The sequence below is a fragment of the Orbicella faveolata genome, unplaced genomic scaffold (assembly GCF_042242905.1).
Source record: "Orbicella faveolata isolate gen_17 unplaced genomic scaffold, um_ofav_v1 contig_25, whole genome shotgun sequence".
Taxonomy (NCBI): Eukaryota; Metazoa; Cnidaria; class Anthozoa; order Scleractinia; family Merulinidae; genus Orbicella; species Orbicella faveolata.
In genome coordinates, this window is record NW_028301553.1 from 11,599,827 (window position 1) to 11,622,569 (window position 22,743).

Consider the following 22,743-nt stretch of genomic DNA (forward strand, 5'->3'; position numbering starts at 1 on the left):
TCGAACCGCGCCATCATTGGCTAATATTTATCGTCTAAAAGAGTACAGACACGTCGATGACTCGCACGGATCTTTAAGATAACTTTTCATTCAGATTAATCTCAAACAGGTTTTCATAGGAAGTTAAGTTTCAGATATAAATGTAACCTGATGTAACTTGAAGCTCATGATGCCGCGTGAATTTCGGTCTCATTTTGGACAAGAGATGCTCGGATGTTTTTTTGTTTTTTTTTGTAGCGTTTCCTCTCATCAAAACAAATGCAAATTACTCTTGACACTCAATTTTGACTTTACTACCCAACCCCATGGTTGCGTTGGTCAGCCGGCCAATTTATGTCCATACCAATTATCAGAAATTACATGTTGTGCTAGCTGTTGTGTTAGCACGCACAGGAACTGGTAGTCGAATCGAAATGAACATTATTGCATGTTAACAATTGTCTCTCTGAATATACCAGTTGTCTCAAAAGATATTTTAAAACCTCTTTATGACCAAGCGCGAGAGCCGTACTGGGGAATATGGGCTCGAGGCCGTGGCAGTATGGACCGAGCATAGTGAGGTCCGTGTAAAAAAAACCGAGGGCCAATATTCCACAGTACGGCGCGAGCAAGCTAGGTTAGTAGGTAATTAAGTATATAACAGGTTTTGGTTGAAAATTTTGAATTTGCCGGCTTTCGAAAACTAAAAATACATGCCTTATGACCACTTCCACGGAAACGAACAAAGAAAAAAACAATCAGAAGGCTCGGATCTTCCTCAAGACTACATTGCCATATAGTGATACGACATAAACATGGCACAATCGATAATCTGGTCAGTTAATTTCACGGGAAGTGTATTTCTTTGTCAGTGTCATTCGCCTTTCTTCTTTCGGCGTTTCCTTTTTGGTTTTCGTCGCTATGGTTTCGACTGAGCTGCTCGTTGTTCAAGCTCTCGTAACCGCCGACGTTTTTTCTCTAATTCAAGAAATTTCAAGAAACACGACGATTATTCCCATAATTTTCATTTTCCCTGCTTTCCAATGAGCTCCAAAGCGATCTTCACTTTGGTAAGTACAACTAATCCCTTATTTGTTCCTGGTATCTTAACCAGCTGAGAATAAAGTCAAATCTAGCCCAGACTAATTCCAAACTGGAAACTTTTTACGGCCTGTCACAATATAATAGAAATGAGTGAGTCAGTCATCGATCGAATTGTACAAACTATTTTTTGTCGGGACTGACGCACACAGTAAATTCATGGCCTCGATCTCGTTAAAGTGAGATTTTCCTCTAATACTTTGAAATTTAAAAGCTATTCAGTCTCAGGGTCAGACAATAACAGTATCAATCACAGCATTATTCGCGAGAAAATTACTCCTCGTGCGGTCTGTTCTCGTCGGGTCATAAAAATCCTCATTAAATTCCTCATACAAAAATTCCTTGTAGACAGCTATTTCTTTTTCGTTGTTGTTTTTGCTTGACACGTCAGCTGCTGTGAAACTGAAATGGTTTTAAGACATGGATAATTTATGCGAGGAACATAATTATTGACAGTAACACACCGACGACCCTCTTTCAACCGTTTTCATAGTGCTTGAGGAGAGCGGACGAAGTGTACACAGACTACCGCGCAACAGTAAGTTAGTCGTTATTTTCTTTACAACAGTGCATTATTTCGGCTTCTACTGATACAAATTAGGATATCCGTCTTACTGCTTATTCGAGGTATCATGAAAACCTGCTCTAATAATGTTGCGGCTTAGTTTTAAAGGCGCGTAGCTCCTGAATGAAATTTCCTTTCTAGCGCTAGTCAGCTAAGACTCTATTGTCGACCTGCTTTAGCAAGTGCTAATCGTCCCTTTTGACAGGTTATTAGAATCCCCCACTTTCAGGCTTGAGAGTAGACCACGATAAACAAAGAACACCCAAGAGAAAATGATTTTTCTCTTGGCACACTCAAATGCTCTACCGACGAAAACTGAAACAGTGTTGGGATGTTTTGCGCAAGGAAAATTACTGTACCAGTCATTCTCGAATTCCATTGTTCGGACGTGGCTTGATTTAGCCCCAGTAAAACTTTATCAGATTCTGTTCGAATGAATAACAGGAATAACTCAGGAGTTGACGGAAAATCGGACAAGACAATTTAGACCCGCGCGTATTGCAAGCGAGGTATAGTGCACTAAAGATATAGCTAGTAATGAAAGACACGTTTCTGTTACGCAGACCCTCATTAGCTCTTTGAGCTTATGCCTCACTCCTTCCTAGTTATCATATTAGTTAAACTGTGACGCTCATTGAGGAATTTTTCATCCCGCATTCCGCCAAACCTGCGTATTGAAAATGGCTTTTCTCGGAATTTCAGGAAATATGTCGAGTGTTTTGTAGTTTTCACTTTCCACCCTTTGCAATGCGAGTTTAGTACAAGGAATGTTTTATTTTGTGGCTTTTATCTTAACCAGTTGAGAATAAAAAAATGTGGCTCAGAGTAATTCCAAACTTAAAGCTTCTCTCGACCTGTTATAATGGAAATAAGGAAGCATATCAACGATCGGACTGCGCAAACTACATTACGTAGTAACTGACGCAAACAGTAAATTCACGGCTTCGATCTCGTTAAAGTGAGATTTTCCTCTAATAAGCTTCTAATATATACTTTGAAATTCAAAAGCTAGTCAGTCGCAGGGTCAGCAATTAACAACAGTATGGAACAACATTGGTCGCGAGAAAATTTTTCCTTGCGGCGGCCTGTTTTTATTTCTCTGTGAACATAGAGAAGGTCATAAATTGCCTCATACAAATTAAAGATCCCTTACAGAGAGCAATTTCTTTCTTTAGTTTCCGCCTTGCTCTTCAGCTGCTGTGAAACTGAAATGGTGTTAATGCATGGATAATTTATGCGAGGAACACAATTATTAACAGTAACACACCGACGCCCCACTTCAGTCTTTCTTAATGCTCGAGGAGAGCGGACAGCTGTTTACAAGCTACTGCACAACAGTAAGTTAGCTGTTATTTTCTTCTTTACAACAGCGTCTAATCTCGGCTTCTATCGATATAACTTAGCATATCCGTCTTGCTCATTCGTGAAAACTTTCATGAAAACTTGCTAAAAAAAACTTGAGGCTTAGTTTTAAAGGTGCGGAGTTCCCGAATCAAATCCCCTTCTTGCGCTAATCTGTTAGCAGTCTATTGGTGACCTGCTTAGCAAGTGCTACCATTGTCATGTCTCTTTTTTCAACAGGTTATTAGAATTGCCCGCATTCAGGCTTGAAAGTAGGCCATCATAATAAATCAAGAAACCCCAAATGTTTCGGCTACACTACCGGCCTTACTGTAAGGACGAAAACGAAAACAGTTTTGGGATGCTCTTTGCAAGCAACATTACTTTAAAAATCAACCTCAAATTTAATCGATCGGACACATGTTGCATTAGCCCCAATGAACGTCGTTCGTATCTGTCGATTTAGTGCCAACAAAACTTTGTACGATTCTCTTCGAATGAATAACGCGGGCGTCGACGGCGCGTCAAACTAGGCAATTTTCACCGACGTGTATCACTGTAAATTAAGTTTAAAAGCTTTGAAAGCTTCCCACATCCCGCTTGCAGAAGGGTTCATATTTGTATGTTCCTACCAATGTAATTCCGCTATATTTTTTAACTCGTCTGGTGTACGGCCAAATGCATCCGTGTTATCTGTTTTCTTGGAATTTCGGGAAACACCCGAATTTTCCGCAGTTTTCACTTTCCAAAGGGAACTTGACTGTGACACGTAGTTAATCTTGTATTGTTCGCCCTCCCAGTCGAGAATAATGTTTAGTTTTGATATTCATAAAATTACAAAGCGAAATTTATGGCAAACTCGATGCGGTTTAGCTCTGTGATTTCACGATCTGTTACAAGGGAAAATGAGGGAGGTGGTTCTTAAATAGAGTGTGAGCAGCAGTTAAGAGACGAAAGAAAATGGGATACTCTTGAAAACATGCGAAGTTTCTGCTGGATTTCAGTTCGTTGTTAATGAAAGAAGTGTTGGACGTTTGATATAACATGGCTCTTTGTATAGAAGAAAATTCTAGTTATGGTCGCAGTTTAAAACTGTGGTGTTGTTAAGGACTGATTCTATGAAATTGTCTTTTTCACGCGAAAAATCAAGTGGCATGTTCCTGAGCTCGGATGAAAAGAGTCGTACCTGTTTTGCCAAAATACACGCCGATTGACAACCGGAACTGAACTTGAAGACAACATGGACAACATGCAATTTGTTCAACCGTTGTACTTTATTTTTGTTGTTGGTGTAAAAGACAATTTCGGTTTTTTCGAGCGCACTTTTGTTTCAATGTTGGAGTTTGTGGATTATCTACAGAGCTTTCGTTTGAAAAATCCTAAGAGTTGAGAGGTTTTGTCTCCAGTGCATGGGGCTGAAAGCCAGATGGTGGTGGAGTCTTGTCTTCAACAACAACCCGCATTACACTGACGCTTCAGATAAGGGAGACCCCATGACTTGAAAGACTGAGACTTGCCATCTGTGGCAAAAAGAATGCTATATATAAACATTTGCACACTTGTAAAAATTTCATTTTCGTATGTCATTTGAGTGTGTAATCTACCGGGATACCTTTTAAGGTATCCAGACTTTAAAAAGTCTGGCATCTTTCCATCTGATCTTTGAGACCATGCACAACTGGAATCCACTGCAACCACAAATGGAGTCTTCTCCAAGAACTGCTTTTTATTCACAATTATTTTAGTCCGATGATGGCAGGTTCGTATACCGAAATTAAGAAAATATATGGTATGTTTTACAAATATTGTATTTGGTAGTCATATTTCCAGGCAATGAAACAAAAGAACTCTTTGCAGCCAATAGTCCTCTGGCGGGCACACAAATAACAATACGTGACGTTACCGATATTCTTCGATAGCACTCTTTTCCAACTTAGTTTTGTCATATCATGTCTATTGACACAATGAATATACTCGGATTATCCTTCACGCTCTATGTACTGAAACTATCAGCAGGTGCTGGGTTTTAAAAGTTGCGTCGTTTGTCTTAAACAAAGCGCGCCAGGCTTTCTACCGTAGGAAACTGAAAGCAGAATTCCAACAAGAAGTCAACAACAAGATGGCTATGATTTTGAAAGCTGGTAGGACGCCATCTCGTCTGTATTAAGCGAAGAATGTAAGGATGTAACCCACCGGCCTGCACGACATGTTTTCTTTGGTTGCTTTGCATGAATCTATTTGTATATTGAGTTGACACTACCGTACACCTTATTAATTTCGAAACACTCGTGATTGCTGCAATTCCTAAAGACTGGGAAACTGTGATACTGCGATACTAGACAACTTTCAGTCAAAAGATGAAACAATTGAACACGAAACGTGTCAACAATTCTGAAGCTACTGGCAAATAAGAACGCTCTGTGCTCGCGTTGTCCATCGGTGAGATCAATTGTCAAGGCCGTAGCCAGTATGAGGAAACCAAGGCACTTGCCTCAGCAGTTTTTTCGTTCCGGCAGTTTCTTTTTTGAAAGGGAAAAGTAGAAAGGCTGCTAAATACATACAGGAAGAGAATACAACCATGAGCAGTGCCTCAGTCATAATTTTTTCATGGACATTGCCTCAATCATAATTTTTTTCTGGCTACAGCCTTGATTGTTGAGCAGCATCTAAAGAATCAAAGTTTCATTAAAGGACGTGAAAACCATTCATGAATCGCTCTTCAAGATCAATTCCAATAGGAATTAAGATAAGAGATCTTCAGTACAAAAGCATTCATAGCAACAACAAATTATGCAAATAAACACCAAAACCTCGCCAGCACGTGACCACTGCAAACATCCCAATGAGACACCAGCACACGTTTTGCTAATGCTGTAATCACGTAGGAGACATGTTTGGTAAAGGTAATAATTGGTTGGTGGAATATTAAGCGCTCATAAATACAAATCCAAAAACAGCTACTAACTGGAATCCACCATTTCCTATGAGCAACCGTTTCTTTTTATAGCCAGAGTATCAATTACTTCTCTCCCAAATCAGGCCCGAAAACCTAAGGTTTTCCTTTTCTTCCTAGAGAGGAAAGTTTAATCTGTTAGAGACTGTAACTATGATATAATAAATGTGGACCACCCATTGCAGCAGGGAAAACAACCTAATCCTATACCCACCACACCAAACCAGCCAGTAACTTAACCTTTTTATTTGAATGCAGTTGGCCTATTTTTGCACACCATGCTTGCCAATACTATTGGTACACTTGCTCGAATTCCTCTTTTTGTTTCAGTTTCTATACTTTGTAAAACCACTGTTAAATTCCTTATAAGTTGGAATTATTGAGGTATCAATTCGATAAATTGGGCATCAGTATTCTTTCCTTCTTGGCCCTGTTTATGTACTTGGATTCGGAGAACGTTTACTTCTCACTTTGTTTACTGGCCATAACTTCCATTTCACTAAACTTCGCGGTCTGACTCTGACGCTGGGTGGTTTCTTTGACAATGCTTAAAGTAGACGTCTAGAGCAACTACTCTCCTTTCCTCGCAACGGTGGACCCCATTCAAACTTGAGGTGTCGTCGTGTTGGATGTCCCAGTCGGCACGTAAATGTTTCAGTACCTTGTCATGCAGACCACACATTTATACAACAACTATAAAAGCACTACGTCCTCGTACTCTCATCATCAGTTATTCTCCTCTCCTTTGAAAACCGTGAATTAACAAATTGACGTCAGTTTTTCATGCGTCTGTCCTGTTATTCGTCATAACATTGTCAAAGTATCTGGGGATCCACGAGGCGATAGCCGAGTGGATCTTGAAGGGCAATTTATGAATGTCCATGATAGCCAAGTGGATCCGCGAGTTCACGAATCAGTTCACCCAAACGGCTTACAACGGCAAAGTAAGCCGTTTAGCAAGCCGTTTGCCCGCGTAAAGCCGTCAAAATTGGTGGCGGTTGACGTACATAAAATAGCGTGAGTGTTAGCGTCAAAACTTGCACATGTAGAAATGGAATTAGATTCGTTTTTGAGATTCAGAGGGGGTCTTAGGTCTTTGTTTTTGAAATTCAAAGGGGGATCTTCGGTCTTCGTTTTTGAGATTCAGAGGGGGTCTTACAGACCTGCCAACTCTCCCGGTGTTCCCGGAAGTCTCCAAATTTTTCATCAAATCTTCCGGGAACTACCTACTGTGGCTCTCTTTAATTTTTTTTCATCAATTTCGTTATTTTCGAGACGTCGGGAACGTTCGGAGGGCCTTCGGATGATTTTCGGAGAGTATTCAGATATTGCCGAAAATTATATTCTTACAATGCAAAGATTTCGCACTGTCTCCAGGTTTTTGTACTCTGTGGGTTGGCAGGTATGGTCTTAAGTCTTCGGTATTAGATCTTAGGTCTTCGTTTTTCAGACATTCATTTGCTTTAGTCTATTTCCTAATGATGCGAAGGCAAAGTAAGGTAAAGTTTTAGTCGCGACGGAGCTTGTCCTGGTTTACGTAGCATTAAGCGACTGTTGGTATTTCTGCTCTTCTGTAGATGGTCGCTAGTCCACAGCATGCTGGCACTTATTTGACACCTGAGTGGAAAAAACTAAAGAAGCATAAAACATGATTCTTCAGGTTATCTTTTTGCAGGATTTGTAGACAAGGAAGATATGAACAACATAGAAGACATTTTACAAGCCATCTGTATTGGCTTGGCTGTTGCTACTTTCCTTCTTAACACTGGTCGTGGTCTCAAAGCCATTGAGGTCTGCAAAGAATGTTTGATTTTCCTAAATAATGAAGTACTCAAAAAAGAAGACTACATTTTCAATTCAGTTAACATTGCCATCTATAAAACAATGTTCATGGCGTACTGTCTTTCAACTGATTATACAAATACAGCAAAATACGGCTGGAAACTTCTTGAAATTTACCGCGAGTGTGGCAAAACAGCCGAAGAAGGGAATCTTACTTTAACATTGGCCAACATTTGTGAACAGCAATTTAATTATGCAGAAGCAAGAGAACTTTACAAGAAAGGAATAAATATCATGAGAGAAATAGGCCACAGAGATGGAGAAGCATACGCTTGTGGGAAGTTTGGAACAATGTGTTATCGTCTCAGTGATTGTGATAAAGCTAAAGAATATTTTGAGAAGGCACTGGCCATCAGAATAGAAATTTGTGACAGAAACGGAGAAGCAAGCTGCTACGCGAACTTAGGAACTGTGTTTGAATCTCTTAGTAAATATGAAAAAGCTGAAGAGTATCTTGAGAAAGCAGTTGCCATCATGGTAGAAATTGGGGACAGAAACGGAGAAGCAAGCTGTTACGAGAACTTAGCAACTTTGCTTGAATCTCTTGGTAAATATGATAGAGCTAAAAAATGTCTTGAGAAAGCAATTGTGATCAGAACAGAGATTGGTGATAGAGAAGGAGAAGCAGCAGATTACGGAAACTTAGGAACTGTATTTCAATCCCTTGGTGATTACGATAATGCTAAAGAATATATTGAGAAAGCTCTTAAGATAAAAATAGAAACCGGTGACAAAGAAGGACAAGCAGAAGATTACGGAAATCTAGGAACTTTGTATGAATCTCTTTATGAATATGACAAGGCTAAAAAATGTCACGAGAAAGCACTTGCAATCACAGTGGAAACTGGTGACAGAGCAGGGGAAGCACTAAATTACGAAAACTTAGGAGCCGTGCTTCAATCAGTTTGTGAATATGACAAAGCTAAAGAATATCTTGAGAAAGCACTGCTCATCAACACTGAAGTTGGAGACAAAAAAGGGCAAGCAAGTTGTTACGGAAACTTAGGAGTTGTGTTTGGATCTCTTGGTAAATATAACAAAGCCAAAGAGTATCTTGAGAAAGCACTTGTGATACGAATTGAAACCTGTGACAGAGCAGGAGAAGCAGCAGACTACGAAAACTTAGGAATTGTATTTCAATCTCTTGGTGAATATGTCAAGTCTAAAGAATATCTTGAGAAAGCGCTGGCGATCAGGATAGAAATTGGTGACAGAGCAGGAGAAGCAGCATGTTACGGAAACATTGGAGCTGTGTTGAAGTCTCTTTGTGAATACGACAAAGCCAAGGAACATCTTGAGAACGCAATTGCAATCAGAATTAAAATAAGTGACAGAAAAGGAGAAGCAACAGATTACGTAAACTTAGGAACTGTATTTCAATCCCTTGGTGAATGTGGCAAAGCTAAAGAATATTACGAGAAAGCACTTGCCATCACAATAGATATTGGTGACAGAAAAGGAGCAGCAAGCTGTTACGGACACTTAGGAACTGTATTTGAAGCTCTTGGTGAATATGTCAAAACTAAAGAATATCTTGAGAAAGCACTTTTGATCAGGATAGAAATTGGCGACAGAGCAGGACAAGCAGCAGATTACAATAACTTAGGAGCGATGTTTGAATCTCTTGGTGAATATGACAAAGCTAAAGGATATCTGGAGAAGGCACTGGCTATGACAATAGACATTGGTGATAAAAAGGGAGTGGGAAGGTGTTACAGGAACTTAGGAACTGTGTTTCAGTCGCTTGGTGAATATGACAAAGCTAAAAAATACCTTGAGAAAGCACTTGCAATCGGAAGAGAAATTGGTGACAGACAAGGAGAAGCAGCAGATTACGGAAACTTAGGAACTATGTTTCAATCTCTTGGAGAATACGACAGAGCAAAAGAATATATTCAGAAAGCACTTGCGATCAGGATAGGAATTGGTGACAGAGAAGGAGAAGCAGTAGATTACGGAAACTTAGGAACCGTATTTCAATCTCTTGGTGATTACGATAACGCTAAAGAATATATTGAGAAAGCTCTTAAGATAAAAATAGAAACCGGTGACAAAGAAGGACAAGCAGAAGATTACGGAAATCTAGGAACTTTGTATGAATCTCTTTATGAATATGACAAAGCTAAAAAATGTCACGAGAAAGCACTTGCAATCACAGTGGAAACTGGTGACAGAGCAGGGGAAGCACTAAATTACGAAAACTTAGGAGCCGTGCTTCAATCAGTTTGTGAATATGACAAAGCTAAAGAATATCTTGAGAAAGCACTGCTCATCAATACTGAAGTTGGAGACAAAAAAGGAGAAGCAAGCTGTTACGGAAACTTAGGAGTTGTGTTTGGATCTCTTGGTAAATATAACAAAGCCAAAGAGTATCTTGAGAAAGCACTTGTGATACGAATTGAAACCTGTGACAGAGCAGGAGAAGCAGCAGACTACGAAAACTTAGGAATTGTATTTCAATCTCTTGGTGAATATGTCAAGTCTAAAGAATATCTTGAGAAAGCGCTGGCGATCAGGATAGAAATTGGTGAGAGAGCAGGAGAAGCAGCATGTTACGGAAACATAGGGGCTGTGTTGAAGTCTCTTTGTGAATACGACAAAGCCAAGGAACATCTTGAGAACGCAATTGCAATCAGAATTAAAATAAGTGACAGAAAAGGAGAAGCAAGCTGTTACGGACACTTAGGAACTGTATTTGAAGCTCTTGGTGAATATGTCAAAACTAAAGAATATCTTGAGAAAGCACTTGTGATCAGGATAGAAATTGGCGACAGAGCAGGACAAGCAGCAAATTACAACAACTTAGGAGCGATGTTTGAATCTCTTGGTGAATATGACAAAGCTAAAGGATATCTGGAGAAGGCACTGGCTATGACAATAGATATTGGTGATAAAAGGGCAGTGGGAAGGTGTTACGGGAACTTAGGAACTGTGTTTCAGTCGCTTGGTGAATATGACGAAGCTAAAAAATACCTTGAGAAAGCACTTGCAATCGGAAGAGAAATTGGTGACAGACAAGGAGAAGCACGTTGCTATGGAAACTTAGCATCTCTGTCGAAATCTCTTGGTCAATATGACAAAGCTGAAGAATACCTTGAGAAAGCGCTTGCCACCCAAATAGAAATTGGTGACAGATATGGAGAAGCAAGCTGCTATGGAAACTTAGGAACTCTGTTAAGATATCTTGGTGAATATGACGAAACCAAAGAATATATTGAGAAAGCACTTGCGATCAGAATTGAAATTGGTGACAGAAAAGGAGAAGCAGCGGATTACGGCCACTTAGGAGTTATGTATCAATGTGTTGGTCAATATGACAAAGCTAATGAATATCTTGAGAAAGCACTTGCGATCAGAATTGAAATTGGTGACAGAAAAGGAGAAGCAGCAGATTACGGAAACTTAGGAACTATGTTTCAATCTCTTGGTGAATACGACAGAGCAAAAGAATATATTCAGAAAGCACTTGCGATCAGGATAGGAATTGGTGACAGAGAAGGAGAAATAGTAGATTACGGAAACTTAGGAGCTGTGTTTCGATCTCTTGGTGAATATGACAAGGCTGAAGATTACCTTGAGAAGGCACTTTCAATTGCTCAAGATATTGGAAACATTCGCGGCGAGATTCAATCTAATTGCAGCCTTTCAATGGTAAAGTTGTTGCAAGGGAAGATCCAGGAGGCTTTTGACTGTCTGCTCCTGAGTATGGACAAAAGCGAGCGTTTGCGTGGTTTTCTTAGAGACAACGATAAGTTTAAAATATCGTTTTCCGACGTTCACGATTTTCCTTATCGGACTCTTAGTTTATTGGTTTGTTTTTTTGGGAGTCCCAACGATGCTCTTTATGTTCTAGAGCTGGCAAAAGCAAGAGCTTTAGCTGACTTGATGACGACTCAGTACTCCGTTAAATGGCAAATCTCAGCTAACCCAAAGACATGGTATGGTATTGAGAATATTATGAAGAAGGAGCGTAACTGTACATGCTTGTACATTTCTTACGAAGCTCAACATTTGTTTTTGTGGATTCTCAAAACAAGCGGTGTCATTCATTTTCGAAAAAAAAGAGTAGACGAGAGCATTGTTGGTACAGAATCACTTGGTAGTTTAGATGAATTCTTTGATAAAAACTTTCGAAGTTTTGGTATTTTACCCGAGGAAGATTGCGAAGATCGCTCTTTAAGTCCCATTGAGCCAGAACCGAAGTCATACCAAGATGAGGGCCTCTCGGCTTTGCGACTTGTAGAAGATGATAACGAAGAGAGTCAGAATCCCGAATCACCACTTTCTTTGTGTCACAGAATGCTCATCGGTTCTGTAGCTGACTTGCTACAGGAACGCGAAATCATGATTGTTCCTGATCTTTCCTTGAACCGAGTTCCATTTGCGGCATTGAGCGACGAAAATGGAAAGTGTTTATCCGAGACTTTCAGGATTCGCATTGTTCCTTCTTTGACGACTCTCAAGCTGATTCAGGACAGTCCTGCAGACTACCACAATCAGACTGGCGCCCTAGTAGTGGGGGATCCAGATGTTGGTAAAGTGCGTTACAAGGGAAGCAAAACGAAGTTTTCCAGGTTACCCTATGCAGGAAATGAAGCAGCCATGATTGGGCGACTGCTGGGTGTCCAGCCTTTGTTAGGCCAACATGCAACAAAGCAGGCGGTACTTGAAAGATTACATTCAGTGGGTCTGGTTCATTTTGCTGCACATGGAAATGCCGAAAGAGGAGAAATTGCCCTTTCTCCCGTGCGCTCTTCCAATAAGATTCCAAAAGAAGCTGATTACCTATTGATGATGTCTGACATTGCACAGGCTCAACTGCGAGCTAAACTGGTGGTACTTAGCTGCTGTCATAGTGCACGTGGACAGATCAGAGCCGAGGGAGTTATTGGAATTGCTCGGGCGTTCTTAGGATCCGGTGCACGGTCAGTACTGGTGGCACTTTGGGCAATAAGCGACACTGCTACAGAGCAGCTGATGTGTCGTTTCTACGAGCATCTTGTTCGAGGGGAGAGTGCCAGTGAATCTCTTCATCAGGCCATGAAATGGATGAGAGGTAACGGCTTTTCCAAGGTTTGCGAATGGGCACCATTTGTACTGATTGGAGATGACGTGACGTTCGAGTTTGGAAAACAAGAATAATAAGAGTAAGTTTCCTTGAATTAGAAAAGATCTGATATTTCGCTCGGCTCAAGCCGGCAATAACCTTTAACTTGAACCTGTAAAAACTGCGTTTCAATACAAATAGTGCGATCCAAATTGTGGTAGCCAATTTGCAACGAGACTTCAATCATTGAAATGTAGGACGGTTTCGTCAGATTTTCAGTATATTTATACTCTCGCCAGCTATCACAGCTGTTATAAACCGTTGAACTGTTAATAGCCTCGTGCATCAGACGGAATGATCGCACCTTGCTTCTCACGGGAAGGTTAAGCAGTTGAGGTTATTTTACCCTGTTTAGATGAGGGAGCAAATTAATTTATTCGGCGAGCGAATCTGTTACAGAGGCACTGATTAGTTATTTTCATGTTCTGTTTCAGAGACAGTCTGTGACTGACTGGGTAATTTTTCCGTTCTTGCGTGAACCCAAAACAACAGCCGTGTCTTCCAGGTAGTCAAATCTAAAATAGCCTCCACGGACTACCATTCTTATTTATTTTCAAGCCCCTGGCTTGTTGTGTGAATATAAAAAACTTGAATCGAACGGTCAATAATTCCGTCACAAGACTGATTTGTAAAACAGTGGAGAAGTGATAAGTGACCAGTAAGTGAGTGAGTAGTCAGTAGCAGTGATCAATACCTGATTTCCCGATAAAAAAAACCCACTATATTGTCCTCAGAGAGGTGATAAGATAATAGGAAATCATCAAGTAGGAGATATTGTCTGGAAGTAACACTACATTCTCAGAGCTTACGATAACAAAAATGTTTTGAGCTGAGTAACAAGACCCCAGAAGGGGTGGGGGAGGGAGAAAGTGGAGGAACCTTACGTGGATTGCATCGAGCAGACGCACGCTCAGCATGAAAAAAGGTTATTTCTTCCTACTAACTCAAAGTCAGCTCCTTTTCCATCCAGGGTCACTTTTTACCAATTTTGTGATTTCTCATTTAAGCAGTTTCCAGTTAGCTCTGTATCGAAATGTATCAAAGGTCTCGAGTGACTCGTTATGGGGGCACAATATTTCTCCATGTAGGTAGGCCCTCAGCTTATCCAGGGTTGGCGTGACGCTTCATTTCATTTTTTCAGCCTGAAAAATCAGTTTTAATCTTTTTATTTTTGTCCGTCAGTTTTTGATTAAAGTACGAGAAGTGAAAAACAATTTTGCACAAATTAGAGGAGCTGAAAAAAAAAACAGGCTATGCAGTGAAATTGTTGTCAGTCACCTTAAAAGCGAGAATTAAAACCTTGATAGAGTCTCCAATAAGTGATTTTTTGGCTCGATAGCGCATGACTGAGCAAGAGCGGACATGAAATGTCGATCTTGGTTTCATAGCTCCAAATTGCTTCAAGAATACGGCTTTGGCTACGGGGCCACTGCATAGCCTGCTGCCTCCTACCCGCACAACCCGTGTGAGAGACCACAACTTCGCTCTACCACTTGTAAGGGCAGAGCGTTTTAAACGAATTTTTGTAAATAGACGCCTTTTTTTATTAGAATACCCGTACTTTACAATACTAACGTTACATACAGCGTTAACATTACTGCTTTTTTAAGTTTATTTAATTTCCCTCTTGATTTTAAGCCATTTCTTAGCTATTTTACTCTTAGATTTGAATGTATTCTTATCTTTTTTATTACCCCTTTTTTATTGTAAATTGAAAGGGATGTGTTGAATCTGAGTTTTTAATAAAGACTATTATTGTTATCATAAGCTGTAAAGGTGGCTGTTCTCAGCACACTCACCAGTTATACTTAAAATTTGACGGGTCAATACTCCCACACTTATCAAGTGATGTTAGACTATTGGCATCACACAAATGACCGGTAATTGATGAACACGTTGTAGTCATCTTCATGGCATAATAGGGTACCATAACAAAGATCTAACCCGTAAAAAAAGCACCCTTAAATTTAGCTTTTTGTGCTTATAATTCAAACCATCTCAGTGAAATCCCCATTTTGTATCATTGATTGTGATAAGCATGTTAAAATACGACTTTTTCCAAGTTTAAGAAAATGTTGTAGGAAGGGTTGAGAGCCACCCTAAACTGTCGAAAGTTTGAAATGCTATGAATCCTGCCAACAGAATATTTTAAATTTTGTAGCATATTGTATGATACCAATATTAATTCTAGTGTTTATCCGTCAAAGTATAAAGTGCTGGAAACTGTTGCCAGCCTTTCTTAAAAAAATCTGTTGAAACTGGCTTTCTGCTCTCCAAAAGGCTCTCTCTCGCCTGTTACTTTCCCCTACCCAGTCTTCACACGCCCGCTTGCACGCGAATACGATGAAGCCTCCAAGGAGAAGAGTGACTACTCGGTGTTTGTTCTCTCTATTTTGGTGTTCATATCATGAGCCCAATCCTCGGCTCGGCCTGTAAATAACCTACTAGTGCGTATTAGGTTAGTATAATGACGCGTTTGAAATTTAATGTGATTTTAATCTAGTCCTGCTATATTTAAGAAATAGAAAACATGTACCGGGTTTCTATCAAGTTTTATTATAAATCTACCAGCATTCTATCACGAGTGCCGTTCTCTGATTGGCTAAGCTACTCACTATAGATTCCATGTTGCCGTGCGTCTGTTCAGTAATAGATCACAGATGACGTCAAAATGTGGTAAGAACAAAAAAGTGGCACGCGAGGCGATAGCCGAGTGTGTCACTGATGTTCTTACCACATTTTGGCGTCTTCTGTGATCTGTTACTGAACAGACGCACGGCAACATGGAATCTATTTGTTTTATATAATAACGAAACAAACTACTACAGATAAAGCTTTGTTTATTTCAAAATCTTTCAATATAACTCGAAAGCCGGCCTTTGCCCACTTTGGCGAACGCGAAAAAAAAGCCATTTGACGTAATCTGTTGTCTATACAAAATGAAGCAATCTCATTGGTTGCTATGCGTAGCAAAGAATTGTGATTAGTCCAGGAAAATCACGCCACTGTCAAACTTGACTCGAGCGTCGCTTCTAGTGGAATGAAAACTTACAGCGAAAGCAGAATTGAACTGCGACATCTACAAATCTTAAAGACAATGCTCGATAAGTCAAGTCAGTTTTTGTCATCAGAGCAGCCCTGTTAGCCGAAAAGCGTGGATGTCGACTTATATATTGCGGAAGCTGAAAAATACACTCGGAAAACTTGCGGTCGTAGTCAACCTGGAGGCCATTCGGTGATTCGAATTTTGAACGGAAAGGAGCGTTAGTGACGGTGGAAATTTGTCCTCTGTGGTTGGTGATTCTCAAATCAGTTTGAAATAGTGTCGGAGACACCTTTTAGCTGCGATACAATTGGCCGTCAGCTGTTCTTTGCTCGTTGCTATGCCCTGAAACGGACTGAAACATTCGCATCGGAAAGCAAGGTTATGTGTTTTCTTATTTCAACTGATTTTAATGTCTTGATGTTTCATTACTGACATCAATGAAATTATTATTATTATTATCATCATTATTGCTATTATTATTATTTAGTTTTTATTATAACATTTTAGCCTTATTTTAATTTGTAGTTTTTTATTTATACGCTCAGTAGAATCTTTAGAATTGAAGGAGGTGAGTCGCCCAGGAAGAAGAAGAAGAAGAAGAAGAAGAAGAAGAAGAAGAAGAAGAAGAAGAAGAAGAAGAAGAAGAAGGAATCAGTGTGTCAACAATTATTTTGAGACTGAGAAAAGTTGAATTTTTTAAATAAATTAATTTCATAAACATTTTGTAGATTGGGTTTGTTAAATTCGAGATAACGCACTGGTTCTCGGCCTACCAAGACCAATTTTGTGTTGGGTTTAGTCTCGCTCAACTGCCGACTGAGACTGCTCGAGTATTTTTTGTGAGTCATTTTCTGAAAACGAAACGGCTTTATCTTTCTTCTTCTAGCTAGACTATGCTTCTCGTACCTGTTGAATGCATCGACAATACTTGTAAAATATTATCTGAATTCTCAAAACTTTCCGCCATTTTTAAACACGGAAGGAAAAAACTTTGTAATGATGACGTCAATCGTGCGTCTGTCCTCTAATAGATCATAGGCGAGAACCAATCAAAATGCGAGAATAACTTGGGTTATTATATAATCTGTGATAGACAGTGAGTAGCGTAGCAGTGTGCGCTTGTTAACAAAATAACGGCCGCTTCTTGGCGTTTTCGAAGTGTCTGTGAAGAGGATTTAGATAAAGTTTAGATAAAGTTCGCTCTCTCATAATCTATTTGTTTAATAGAAACACGATTTTTCACCAATCAGCGCGCTTATTTTCGTAGGACTGTTTTCTAAAGATATTTATATCTACATCTGTACGATGAAGTTTTTGAAGTGTGAACTGTTCCTTTCGATAACTAAAGTGACTGTCTTTACTCGAGACAAATAAAGTGAAAAAAATTTTCTTATTACTGATTTAGGTCACCACTATTTTCACGTTGTATTTCTTCTCCCAACTTATGCAAACCAAGGCCTGTTTTATAACTACTATTCCAGCTTAGTACACTTCCTTTAGGTCCTCCGCAAAACAACAACGTGAAATGACCAAATTCTGCGTGGTCTAGAGAGCGTGAACCACGAGGGGCTAATTTTTAAAATTTCTCTGACAAATTTAACCCTGTTTTCCATAGTCAGTTTCGAAATAGTTTTGACCGTGATAAACAAACTAAATGACCTTAGAGTATCGCGAGATTTCGAGGTAATCTTTTGACTGGGTTCAGCCGTTCAACTCACCTAACAAGCAACTTTTCCAGTTACTGTAAACGTTGTCCTCGGCGTCGCTATCGTGTTTTCTTAAATTCCCTGATAATCTCAGAGAGAGAATCTTTGTTAGCCCCCCAAAAAATTATCTTCAGTTATCTTTAGAATCACATATAGGACTTACACAATTTAACCAGCAGAAAACTATAGAAAAGGTAGAGCTTTGATTTCCACCGGTATAACTGGTGTAAGAAAATGAAACGAAGGAACGTTAACGATTGAAGACGTCGAACAATTTAAGGGCTTCTGCCTGAATTTTGCAATAGCAATAGCAACCGGACTTCGTGTCAGTGAATTGTACCCCATCAAAAAGCCTCAAACGCAATATTATTTTTTTCTTTACGATTTTGGGCAACAGGACATAAATTTGTTATAGAATAAAATGGCGTTTCTTTGAAAAAAAAATGTAGTTTTCCTTGAAGGGATTTTCTGAAATTACCTAATCACTTCAAAGTAGGGAAAACAACACACAGACGAACCCCTATTAAGCGGCCACCCATTAAACGGCCACCCCTATTAGGCGGCCAGTAATGAAAGTCCCGATGGGGGCTTTCTATTGTTTCTACCTCTATTAAGCGGCCAGACCCTTGAGGCGGCCACTATCCATTTCCCTGAGGGTGGCCGTTTAATGGGGTTGAACTGTATGTCGCTTCGTTACAACTCCTGATTTCGTTTGAATTCTACAGAACATATCCCAACATAGCCTGCTCTCTGAGGGAAAAGCTCCTAAAATAATAGTCAGGATGTGTCCTAACATGTTGAGGGTATGTCACGTCACCAGATTTTCCGTCTCACTGTTCTCTCTTCTTTTTCTCAAAAAGACTCTGAAGAGGTCCCGGGAAGTTGTATCCAAACATCTCAAAGTTGGCTCTGAACAACCGACCAAGGATGTCGATCCATTCTATGGGAATCTGCGAGTAATAACTGAGCAAAGAGGAGGCGGTACTGGATTTATTGTTGGAATGAGCATTGAATCTCTTTGCATCTTCGGGCGTTAACCCTGCAGCCTCTTTAAAATCTGCCATGTCTTGATCAAAAGTTTCGTAATGACCTATAAAGTCATAGTTGATGGCACACATTCCACAAATGTTGACGTAATTGTCCCAGTGCCAGTCCATAACAGGTGTACTCTTGTTACTTCCTTTGGTGACTAAATATTCAATGAATTCACGAAAAGAGATGTCATCGAGCTTATCAAGTGCGCTCTGGGAAGCGTTTGGACGAACGCTTTTTAGAATTGCTGTGCCGTGAAGTTGAAGTTTTGAGCGGGGAAATCTTGGATAAACAAACTTGTCTTTGTACGCAGAAAGGATTCGCTCAAACGGCTCACGAACAAACGTGAACTTGAAATATGTTTCTAAGATCTGCTTCTGCTGGTAGGGAGGAAACGCTTTTAATCGCAACTCCCCCCTACCTGTGTTAAATCGATACAGCATTCTCCTCAATTGTCTGGAGGCAACTTTAGGCATGACACAGTACAGGATTTGAAGAGAAGGAATCACTGCTAAATGAAACGGATCGGGCATCTCACTGTGGCCGGTCTTTGCACAGAACTTCTCAACCAGCTTTCTACGCTCGTTTTGTCCCTTAGAGTTAAAACTTAATGATTCCTGAAATTAAGAAAGAAAACCCTCTTTATGATCCCCTTTAATATTTTGCTTAAAAGCAAGGTATTTCTAAATTATCATAAAGTTTCCAAACCAAATATGTCCACATGTCCAAATGATAGGCTCCTGTTATATTAATAATTCAATGCTTTCTAGTGGTATACCGTCTAATATCCCACGAGTCACTTAAATTTCTCGGAGTACACAAGAGCCTTTAGTTGAGTGTGTATACCAAAAACAATACAAGTAACAAGTGGAATATTCTCTGCTATTCCACGAGACAGCGTATTTTATACCATGCCATTGAAAATGCAGAGACCAACGCAAAAAATGCGACAATACGCGCAGAGCATGATGGGAATATACGAAGGCTTTCTTGTATATATTTTAAGTGGCTTCATTTTCTGTGGGATGTTATAAAATGTAATCTGCCACTGCAAGTTCTCAGTTACACTCGGTTTCCATTTTTTTCTGCCATACCTGCATAGTCTGTACATTTGAATCCTCTTTTGTGGCCTGCTCAGCATGACTTTGCCCTACGAAGAAACGAAAACACACAAGGTGTTATCGGTTATGTGGAGGGGTTAAAATACTGAGCCAAGTTGTTCAAAGCCCGATTAAGCTAACCTAGAATTGGCGAGAATTTTGATTTCAGTGTAGTATTTTTTTTCGGTGAGCTTTTCTGTTTATATTGTTTGTCCTTCAGTTTTGAGTTTGAATAATTTCAAACTTCCCAAAGCATAAGAATTGAAAAACATTGTTATACAAGAAAAATTGTTACTTCGATTAACTTTTAATCCTGAGTTAGCGTTAATCGGCCTTCGAACAACCCAGCCCTGGATAGTATTAGAGCGTTCCCTTATATAAAAATGATTGCAGAACAAATCCGCTGAATATTTCTTTGCTGTTACAACTCTTCCATGGAATCTGAATGCAGCTATGCTGAAGCTTAGATTTCTTGTCAGTCTACTCACAGCCCAACGCCTTTCACACCGCGTAATTGCCACAAAGCATTTGTTTCAAGTCATGCAGCTTTACCTCGGAAATTCAAAGTTGGCTCGTCAATTCCTTCTTGCACCCATTCCCCACTATCATAGTACGTCGAGAAAGTATCGGTGACCTAATGAGTTAGACAAGTCTGACAAGTAGCAACTAGCTGCCATTTGTCCGTCAAAATACCGCTCGTCGGCAGAGTGATCTTGGGCCGATTGCGCGCAAACAAATTATTAAAAAAACCGTAATATTTTTGCCTGGGTTCTGAGGTTAAACAATTGACCTTTATTTACCCTGGACCCCGGAGATTTCTTTTAGCGTTGGTGCCGCGATCAGTGAGCGGCGAAGCATCTCCACTCGCAGCGTATCAGGATTTAGAGGAATCACCGCTCCTCGCGAGAAAGAAAAACAAAACCTTTGGCATCCAGGGTAACCGTTCAACGGCGTGAGAGAATGTTTTTTATTATTATTATTAATTTACAAACGCAATATACATAGGAAGAACTAAACAAAATGAAAAGAGGAAAATAGTAATATTACAGCAAGTACAGCATGATAGTGAGAAAATGTTGATCATTTGGGATAAACTGCAATGTAAAGCCCATTCCATTAACACACACACAGAGAAAGCTCTCACGAAAGCATATTTTGCATCGAAAAATAGATCGCAGTTGTTTGGACCAATTTTGTAAGCGGCTGTCGGCCCTGGAGACGACGCTTTCACGCAGTGAATCTATCTTGCGCAGTTGAGCTGTAAATGGAGTTTCGACACAATAGATAAGATTCTCTTAAGAAAGCTAGCTAGCTAAATGTATGGCATTGATTAAAGAGCTTCAACTTAGTCCGACTGCTATATACCAGTAGCTTGACCAGAACTTGAATCAGTGATAAACAGTAAAAAAACTAGCTAACCTTGAATAGCTAATTGTAAATAAATGAGGCCTAAAGATTACCAAAACCGAATGCATGTTAATTGACTCAAGTCAGAGACTTGCTAGTACCTTTGGCCACCAAATCCTTAGGAGTCTATATCGATCAAAATTTGTCGTGGTCCAAACATGTTAATGAGATATTGCTAAAGTTGTCTCCTCAGCTAGTACAGGTGCTCTTATATCATGTTACTATAAAGAGCTATTATCGAAACATATTGCGATTATTGCTGTCCTGTGAGGGACGGTCTGAACGAGTTAGCCTACAAATTACAAAAACTCAAGTCTGTTTACCATTCTGGTCGCAGTAAAATACCGATGGGATAACCCTTATATCGGAAAGAAAAAACAAGAGTTGAAATCCTTGCTCAAAACTGTGAATGATCAGGCTCCTAAGTCAGTTCTTGAAAGGCCTTTCCAATTAACCGCTGGTCTTAATTTTATGTCTTTTAAAAAAATTTAAAACGTAATTTCTAACTGACAGTGGGGGACATTTGTGGCCAGAATAGCCGTCGGAGCCACTAGATCTTTCCGCAAGTTTAAAATGAGATCAATCACTTATGTCCTCCTCGTATTCCGGCAAGGCAAACATGTGAATCAGTTCAGTTTTCAATGTTTATTGAGTGGCTCCAATTGCAAATCATTGACTTCTTAGGGATTTACATTCACTTCAAAGTTTGCAACTGACAAATTTCACGCAGAATCCCGTGGCGATATCCTGAAGAAAACAGGTTAGTTTTCTAATGGCGGGAAAAATTTAGAAATTTGTAGAGATGGACATGGTTTGTACGAAGCGTATTTTCACTGATAAAGAGACAATGGAGGGAACAAACCGAGCTCTCGATCATTCGTTAAAAAAAATAAAATATATGTAATTAGATGCGTTAATATCTTGGCGAATCCTCGGAGGGAGACGAAATAAAAAAATAGCGAATAAACTTTTATTGTTGTACTACACAATACAATAAGAAAAAGATTTTCCAACAATTTTCTTCCGCGCAAGTTTGACTTCGAGGCGGGCAGAAGGATCGAGAGGTTCACGGGAAATGAAATTTGTTAAACTTGTGTCCTGGAGTAGAAATATCGTGAAATATTTATACTCGTTTCTCGCGTTATTTTTCACTGTATTCCAGATGTGTCTTGGATAATAGAGTTGTATGGTTGATCTGCTTGAAAGTAGAAGGTGGGGTCTTGTGGCATAGAAAACACAAGACCCAAGTGTGTTCTTCTAGTTCTTATTTAGAAATTAAATTAACATGGCTCCCACATGATGACAAAACAAACGCTTACCTATTGCGACATTCACCTTAATTTGCTTTGCATACAATTCGTATCCTACACGGATGAGTAATATTCCAGTAGTAAGAAGAATCAAAAGGAATAATTGTTTCATCGCCATCATCGTTACAAACAACGATTCGACGAGGCCGGAATTAAATAGAGTTGAACCTCCCGTAAGCGACCACCCACAACGTCATGCTCAGGTGATCGCTTACAGGAGGTGGTCACTTACGAGACCTTAGACCGTATTGGGT

General features: G+C 39.7%; 2 protein-coding genes across 6 annotated transcripts; one reads left to right on the forward strand and one right to left on the reverse strand.

Annotated features, from left to right (window-relative positions):
• The first annotated feature begins 1,540 nt into the window (after positions 1 to 1,540).
• On the forward strand, positions 1,541 to 18,628 carry LOC110041097 (uncharacterized). 5 transcript variants are annotated; one of them, XM_089294903.1, is made up of 4 exons: positions 1,574 to 1,618; positions 2,821 to 2,982; positions 7,615 to 12,928; positions 18,501 to 18,628. In XM_089294903.1, the coding sequence occupies exons 2-3, from the start codon at positions 2,880 to 2,882 to the stop codon at positions 12,921 to 12,923; spliced, it is 5,412 nt and encodes a 1,803-aa protein (XP_089151029.1). In that variant the 5' UTR covers positions 1,574 to 1,618; positions 2,821 to 2,879; the 3' UTR covers positions 12,924 to 12,928; positions 18,501 to 18,628. The 5 variants fall into 5 exon arrangements, with proteins under 5 accessions (XP_089151030.1, XP_089151029.1, XP_089151025.1 ...); XM_089294899.1 differs by lacking the exon at positions 18,501 to 18,628 and adding an exon at positions 13,323 to 16,654; XM_089294900.1 differs by lacking the exon at positions 18,501 to 18,628 and adding an exon at positions 16,480 to 16,654.
• On the reverse strand, positions 18,007 to 22,743 carry LOC110041086 (carbohydrate sulfotransferase 11-like). Its single transcript, XM_089294947.1, has 3 exons — positions 22,499 to 22,743; positions 19,767 to 19,822; positions 18,007 to 19,289 (listed from the first exon to the last, which is right to left on the reverse strand). The coding sequence occupies exons 1-3, from the start codon at positions 22,608 to 22,610 to the stop codon at positions 18,471 to 18,473; spliced, it is 987 nt and encodes a 328-aa protein (XP_089151073.1). The 5' UTR covers positions 22,611 to 22,743; the 3' UTR covers positions 18,007 to 18,470.